Source organism: Phaseolus vulgaris, chromosome 4 (assembly GCF_051622355.1).
Source record: "Phaseolus vulgaris cultivar YP4 chromosome 4, ASM5162235v1, whole genome shotgun sequence".
NCBI lineage: Eukaryota > Viridiplantae > Streptophyta > Magnoliopsida > Fabales > Fabaceae > Phaseolus > Phaseolus vulgaris.
Window position 1 is genome coordinate 2,802,658 of NC_143501.1, and position 8,699 is coordinate 2,811,356.

General features: G+C 26.4%; 1 protein-coding gene across 1 annotated transcript; it reads right to left on the reverse strand.

The window, feature by feature from the left end:
- Window positions 1-1,068: 1,068 nt before the first annotated feature.
- On the reverse strand, window positions 1,069-8,478 carry LOC137836780 (uncharacterized). Its single transcript, XM_068645506.2, has 2 exons — window positions 8,065-8,478; window positions 1,069-1,710 (listed from the first exon to the last, which is right to left on the reverse strand). The coding sequence occupies exon 2, from the start codon at window positions 1,697-1,699 to the stop codon at window positions 1,256-1,258; it is 444 nt and encodes a 147-aa protein (XP_068501607.1). The 5' UTR covers window positions 1,700-1,710; window positions 8,065-8,478; the 3' UTR covers window positions 1,069-1,255.
- Window positions 8,479-8,699: the final 221 nt, after the last annotated feature.

Below are 8,699 nucleotides of genomic sequence, written 5' to 3' on the forward strand. Positions count from 1 at the left end.
AACTAGACACAAAGTTAAGTTTGATAAAAAAAAATTGAAAAGAGAAGCTAAATTAGATTTAACACTAGACTAGATTTATCGTATTGTTAGGGGACTATGTGTTTTTTCTTTTGTTGTGTATAAGAGTTGGATTATCTCTAAAGTGGTTCATATTTATTTAATTTTTCTTCTGATTAAAAAAACACAAAGTTAAGTTTATAAATGTTATCTAAACATGCACTAAAAAGGGTATATTAGAAGGTAAACACTACTACCATTTATAGATAAAGAATAGCATGAGAGAAAAAATATGTCAAATTTTTTGCAATGAGTGAATAGAGAAGGTTAAACTAGCAGAAAGAGTAAATATATAACCTCTAAGTTGTCCTAGCACATGGAACATGCAACAGTTGACTTGACAGTCTAACTCCAAATTTGATTGGATCTCATCTCAAACACAATCTCAATTAGACTGCAAAACAAATGTGTCAAAAAGACCTAATTGTACTACTTACAAAATGTTACATCGCCCTTTTGCTCTAAAGATCCCATGCACAAAACCAAGACAACAATGTATAGACAAAGGTCACGGATCAAAGTTAAAAAGACCTGTCTTCAATACAATCCCTAATAATTCACTCAGTGTGATATTGAATCAAGGAGCTGTGGTGGGAGACATGTACATTATCAAATATTGCAAATCAAAAAATGTAGTAGAAATGGTGTTTGGTTTATCAGGTTACCCATATATTCATCAGTAGATGTAATATGCAGGATTGAAACATTTCTAAAAGGTGTTTCTTTTAATTGTTTTAATTCTTTATGGATAAAAAAAACATTTTTCAACATTTTCAACCTCCCAAGAATTAGGGCAAAAACAACCTTTTAGTTTCCTTTAGAGACATGAAACAACAATATTCACTTTTAGTTCTTCAAAACAAAATCATCTCTTTCAACTCTTGTAGCTCCTTTTCACATGATCTATAAATCCTTATTTTATAAATGATGAACTAAAAAGAGGTACACTTTTTTTGTGAAAAACAAGAAAAAAAAAACACCTAACATGTTTTGAGAGATGACAATATGATATTTTGAGAGACTAAAAACAATTTTTTTGATATTTATATATATAAAAAGATGGAAATTATATGTTTAATCCAAAATCATCCTAAAACTGAAATTTTTACCAGATGAGATATATATCAGCAAGAGCAATCTTTGATGAGTGTGGATTTGAGTCACCCCAGAAAGTGTTTGAGTGAATGCTAATGAATAACTAATCATCATGTGATGAAGAAACCCTCCCAAAATCCAAATGGCCTATCTGATAAAGCTCCCTCCAAACTTTCTCTGCATCAAAGCCATCAACAACATCAGAACCAGAACCAGAAACACCACCAACACCAACTTCAACTTCATCATCATCATCATCATATTCATGATGACCCTTTTTCTTGTTCTTCTTCTGATTCTTGTTCTTCTTCTTTCCCAGCCTCAAACACTTTCTCCCCACAAGAAAAGGGCCTTTGACAAGAGCAAGAACACAGCAATGCAGAACAGCACAGGGACAGCAACACACTGCCACACAGTCAGCTACGTAGCCGCCACAGCATGACCCACAGTGCTTCCCCGAACACTTGATCGTTTCCCCACCACCTTCCTCCTCCACGAACCTGCCACGTGGCTTCTTCTCCACACCATCATTCTTCTTCTTCTTCATTCTTATTCTCCCTGCAATGCAATGCAAGAAACCCCTTTTATGTGTTACTCCAATAACTCACTCACTCACTCAATACTTCATAGTATTATTCTCAGTGTATTACCATCACCATCTTTCTTCTCTCTGTCTCATTATTTATATATATATATATATATATATATATATATGTGTGTGTGTGTGTGTGTACGAATTGCATACATGAGTTAGCTACATTGACCTTCTTCATGCATTTAATATATTATTTGCTTAAATTTCCAAAAAAATGTAAAGTTCTTGGTAGAATTTGTTAGTGAACACTGTGGTTTCATTTAATTTGGGGATTTAAAATAGAATACACTTTGACACTGTGATCCACTCACATATTTACCATTTGTTGACTTATATATATATATATATATATGACTACTTGAAAATTATACCAACAATTTTTAAAGTGTTTGTAAATAGTTATTATTAAACTCTAATAAAAACAGGTAAAAAAATGATAAATGTTAAGAATACATAGTTTTCTTCATTCTTTTTTCATATTGATTATTTTTTATTGGATTATTAGAAAACAATTAAAAAGAATTCGTTCGTGTTCATGTTTAATAAGGCTGTCTCTTGATTTTATTTTTTTATTATTAAAAGTTAAGTAATGGTATAAAGAATATAAAAAAAATGCGTTGCTGCCAAACATATTAAAATTGTTAATATGGGCGTGCTTAGGAAAATGTCTTCATTATCAATTTTAGAAAATAAAATTAAATATCTTTTTTCAGAAACTGTAATTAACTAATTTGTAGAAATCTTCTCATGCTAGTTTTTATAAAAAATTTAGATTTCAACTCTATACAAAAAAAAATATTTCATTTTTTTCTTCATCTAAAAATGCTTATAAAATTATATTCAATTGAATATTACTCTTAGTAACATGTGTCTCTTACTAGAAAATAGAGGAAAATTGACTTTTGAATGATAAAATTATATGAATATATATGTGAATATGAAAATGAGAAGCTGAAATAGGAGAGAAAACATGAAATACACAATAGAAACAATGGTACAAAAGTATATTGAGAAGGTTTATAGGAGAAAAAAGTTTGAAAATTTGGAAAAGTAAAGAGAAATAGAGTAGATGAACAACAACAATAATAAAGAAGAAATAAAATGAAAGTTAAAGGTATATAATAAAAGATAAATAAAAATAAAATCAAACAATTTATCAATAATACAAACTAATTTAGATATTAAAATTTTTTCTAATTTTTAAACTATATTAATTTAGTCTATATAACTACTAATTATGTTTTTATCTTTAAAATTATTTTTTATTTAATAATTTTCTAGTATTATAGGTAACAAATAGATAAAAAAAAAGTAATTTGATTCCATAGAAAGAAATGATAAATGAGAGGGAGAGGTTGGTAGTGCCATATTTAGTCAAACATGCAGAGATGGTGGGAAGTTGAGTAGTGGTCTTGGTTTAAGGTTACACTCACTTGGTACTTGTGTTTCTCTCAATCTCTGTTCCACACTTCCTTTCAACACTTCCCTCATTCACCACTTTTAATATTTAAAAAAAAAACACATTTTATTCTTTTTCATAATAAAATAATTACAATCCCATAAAATTTAAAATAAATATTAAATAAAATAATAAATGCATATATAAATTAATGATAACACCTATATGTATAGTTGATAAAAAAATAGTTAATATGATATTAAATTTTCCTAAAAGGAAAATACACTTTAATACTTTTTTGACAAATTTTATTAATTTGCAATAATTAATGTTAGAGGACCACTCCTAGGAAGATTTTCTAACACAAGATTTTAGTGTCAATGGAGAATTCATCTATATAGAGCATGAGAGTTAGAATACTTTTTAAAAGTTTCTACATGGGTATTTACTTCTTGTGGTGGTGTCAAATAATGTAGAAGAAAAAAAACACTTTACAAAGTTAATTACTTAAAATCACTATCAAAAAGCACTTTTTTTCTTAAACTCTTCATTAGAGTTTGGTATCAATACTAATAAAAAATATTATTGAAGTAAAATTAACTTATATAAGATAATTTTAACTCAAAGAATTTTTTTTATTCTAAGAATACAATAATTTTTATTGTATAAAATGTTAATTACAAAATCTTCTAAACCACTTGATTCAATACACATTTTCCCATTCAGAATATTATAACACCACTCAAGTGCCTTAATTAATGTATCCAATTAAATGGAGTAAAAACTACTACTTCCAAAGTTAACTCAGTTAGACCAACACAATTTTTTTTTTCATACAAAATATTAAAAAATGAGATTTTACTTGAAAATATTAGTCAAACTCAATATTCAATATAAAAAGATTTTATGAAAATCATTTACTGTATAAAAATGTAAAGAATATTCTTTTTAAAACAACTAAAAAAAGTGCATGAAATGAGAACTTTAGCTTTATGGTGGTGAGTGAAACTTTTTGCTCTAGGTTAAAAAAAAAGGAACTTCACCTCTGTTATGCACTTCTTATAGCCATTGCAGGTACAGAAAGAAAATGGAATCAATTCTTTAACTATGAGGGTACAGTGATTATGAGATAAAACAATGGCGGATTACTCTTTTTTCTACACAATAATAAATACACTACTTGTTGAAATAATTTTAATAAAATAATTTCGTTCTCTCAAGGCATAATTATTTTTATTTGCTACAAATATAAATAAATTAGAAAAAAAACTCATTTAAAACTAGAGAATTAGTCAATTTTAAAAAATACCTAAAACTGTAATTATTTAAGAATGTGGGAAATAGTGGAGAAGGGTAAAGTGGGAAAATCACTGTGCTCATAACATGTTTTACCTAAAATAAAAAAGTTAGACTTTATGTGATTGTGATGAAACAGAACAATTAATTCATCCTTTATTCCTATTTTGGTTTGAGTTTGAACTCCTACTCTTGTCTATATGCACTGTGCAGACTCCTTTTTCCTGCACACTTTTTTTTTATAATAAAACATAATAAATTATTCTCAAGTAATGATAGATTCATCGTAATTTTTAGTTGGTGTAAGATCTTCAACACACTATACTATTCTCATGTTGAGACTACTAACTAATTCGTACATATGACTATATGTTATGGATAGTATAATAACAACTCGATAGTAAGTGATCTGGTAAGATTAAGACACACTCGTTAGAATAAATTCTAAAAAATTCTAATATCATATTATGGATGGTCCAATAACAATCTGATAGCAGATAATCTAATAAGACCAACACACACTCATTAGAATAGACTCTAATACTATATTAAGTAGTGAAATTTAAACCTAATTCAACTTTAAGTAGTGAAATGTGTTATATATAAGAAGATCTTCGACAAATAGAATCATTATTTTTTAGTATTAGAGTTTTTTTTTATATTTAAATAAATTATTATAAAAAACTTTATTGTTAGTCATATGATATGAAAGTGAGAAAAAAAATTGAATTATTCATGAGCAATTGCAACTTAGTGTGAATGGAAATGGCAGAGAAAAAGGTAAAATCCCATCAATTGCCTAATTCTTGAAAGGTCACTTCATTTCTTTTTGCTTTGAGATTGAAATCAGAAGGAAAAACAAGAAACCCTAGTCAACACATATGACATATATGTGATACAAAAATTGAATTTGGAAATAAAGTATTTGAAAGAAACAAAGGATCATGTTATGTGAAAAAAAAAATGTATTCAACAAAAGAAGAAGAAAGAGATTTGTACATAAATTAAGACTATGTTTCTCAGAAGACAAAAACACTTTAACTGGCACAAAGATTCTCATTCACGTGGATTCTTGATCTAGAACATTATCATAAACATATAAGAAAGCAAAGTGATGACCCTTACTAATACTATATTTAATAAATTTAATGTAAAAAATAAATATTTGAAATAAGAAAAATGTTCCCTTTTGCATTACTTTTTGGTAGCATTGATGAGTATAAGTTATCAAAGATTTTTCTTTAGATGTTCTAAAGCTAATAATTGTTATTAGGTGTAGGTTGTGTATTTTAATTTTTCTTTTAATTAATTAGATATAAATTTAATTTTTTTTATTAATAATAGAAATTACTTTAAATATTAATTATATTTAATTTATTCATTATAATGATTAATTAAAAATTAAAAAAAATAAACCATAGAGAAAGAGAGAACAGATCTACTATAATTCTAGCCATATTAATTCTAATATTCTACTATAATTAAATTAAAGATTTACATTTTTTATGTATTTAAGAACAACTTTTCTGTTTTTAATTTCTGAAATTCAAAATTAATCCAGTTTTAGTTCCTTAAATTAAAAAATAATTTAATCTTTTAATTTTACAATAGCTCAAAATTCTTATTTAGAAATTGAAAATGGTTTTTGAAAAAATATTAAATCTCTAAATCGCTTATTAAAGATAGAAGTGTATTTTTCAATAAAAAATTGAATTTAGTTCAAATTTTAGAAGTTAAAGCATAATTAAACTTTGACTCTGTCATTTTAAAACAATTGTTAATATAATAGGATTAAATGTATGTTCTATTGTTATCTGACCAACCAGAATAATAGAAATGGCCTTTAATAATTTTAATAATTATTAAATTAAAATTAATAAAAAAATTAAACCTAGAAGAATTAAAAAAAAATATTTATATATAAAAAAATAACATTGGCCCAAATTCTACACTGTATTAAGTAACATATTGGACAATAACAGTAAGTTGAGTGTGACATGCTACCCACTGCTGCTAAACCAACAGTGTTATAATTTTCCCTTTCAGAAAAAGTTATAATTGTTTACACAAGTGGGTGTGTTTATATATATATATATATATATATATATATATATATATATATATATAATAAATATTTTTATTTTTTATCTTTCTTCTTATCATAACATTATTTATTATATTTTTTTTCTCTCTCTATTCTCTCTCTCTTTCTAAATGTTAAACAACACAGCATCTTGAGCACAGTTCTTTTACCATAAATTAAAAGTATTTACAATACATAATTACCTAAATAGATTATTTATCTTAAACTTGTGAGTCTTAATTAAAATTTCATATAAATTTAATATTTTATAACAAAAATTTGGTAGAATGTTGCTTAAACTATTTTCTATTGATTTTTGGATTGTAAATTACCTTTATGTATAAAAAATCAAATATATGTAATTTGTATTAATATAAAAATGCTATATAAAATATTTTAACTGCACTTTTGTTAAACAACACAAATTATTTTTAAACAACTCATATCAAAACCAATCATATTGTAAATACTCTACTTAATTTAATTGAAATGAACAATATCGTGCGAAAAAAATGTTAAATTTGTAAAAGCATATTTAGATCATCATTTTCTTGATAAGAAGTTGTAGAGAGAAAAATGATAAAAGAAAATAAAACTAATTTGTAGAAATTGTTTTATATATATTTTTTCAAATTCTTTTCTTAACTTATGCATGATTTATTTAAATTTATGAAATATATATATATATTATATTTCTTATAATTCTAAAAGCATATTCTATTTGAAATAGTGTGCCATGATGTAAGTTGTGTTTGAAATTTTGAGTGGCCCCATATCTTGACACAACAAATTTATTCAAACAAAACCAAATGATCAAATTTTCCCAAAACCACAAAAAACACAGACTCTATCAGAATGTAGACCATATGTCACCACTTTATTTGTGTATGTTTTCTGAAGATAAAATTTCAGTTTTATAAGATTTAAATAGAAGTTTTATAAATTTATTTAATATTTAAATTAAATAGTAAAATATAATAGAGAGAAAAAAAAGTTTTCAAACAGTTCATAAGTAAACATCATGACAAATCTATGACTTTTAATTAAATTAAATATATAAAAATCAACAAATTATTATACTCTTTTACACTCACATCACATATATTAAATATATATAATAAGTAGTATTAATGTAGTATTTAATCAAACACATGTTGCAATCCATTCTCTCCCAAACCTAAGCCAAAACCAAAACCAGAACTCTTTCTTGAAACTCTAATGATAGATTCATTGTCAAGAAGCAAGATTGATGAACATAGAGGAATTAAATTACACATGCAAAGCAATGCAGTGAAGATCCAAAATGCAGATAAAAGGTATATTGATGCATGTAGATCTACTTTCAAATTTTATCAAGCAGATTTCAACTCAAAACATCACAAACAAGGTTTGCATGTATGTTTTGAGCTCAAGAACTTGAAGCTCTAATCAAAGCAGCAGATAAAACAAAAATGCAGCAGTGAAGAACAGTGAAATTGAACTAAAAAAACACTGATATGATTAACAGAAGGAAGAGGTGAAGAAAGTTGTAGCAGTTACCTCAGAGAAAGAGTTCAATAATGCTTCACTATGAGATTGACCTCTTCAGCATTCAGATGCAGGAAGAACTCCAAGTGAAGCTGCAAAACTGGTTCTGAATCTTGTGATGATAAAATGATGAATCTCTTTGTGGTATTGGAAACAGCAGAAGCTTGATCTGAAGATATATAAGAAAAACCACCCATTTGATGCAGAAAGAAACCAAGTTTATTATCTCAGAGAGGAATCTCCTTCTTTCTCTCTCTCTCTGATGCTATGCTAGTTTATAATTTTTTTTTATTGTAGTCTGAAACACTTTGTTTAATTAAAGGGTAACCCTATTTTATAATCATCAAAGCTCAGATGAACAGTGCATACATATAACTCTGTAGAAAAACTGTCTCAGAGAAACACAGTTTGATGAAGAGTTCCAATGAGAGTGAGTTTGGGAAAATGAATATATATATATATATATATATGTATGTATATATTATATATATATATTGAGTGAGTCTGATACATATCATATAGTTTGATTTTCTTACCACTCATCTGACCAATACTGAGGCACGTGAGAGGCAGAAGGCACGTGCCCCCACATTGTCTGCTTTTGTTTTGCTTCTTTTTTTGGTTTTCTATGTATTCTCTTTTTAAGA

Bases quoted from the DNA above. Each gene is read 5' to 3' on its own strand.
- LOC137836780 (XM_068645506.2), bottom strand. From the start codon at position 1,699: ATGAAGAAGAAGAAGAATGATGGTGTGGAGAAGAAGCCACGTGGCAGG.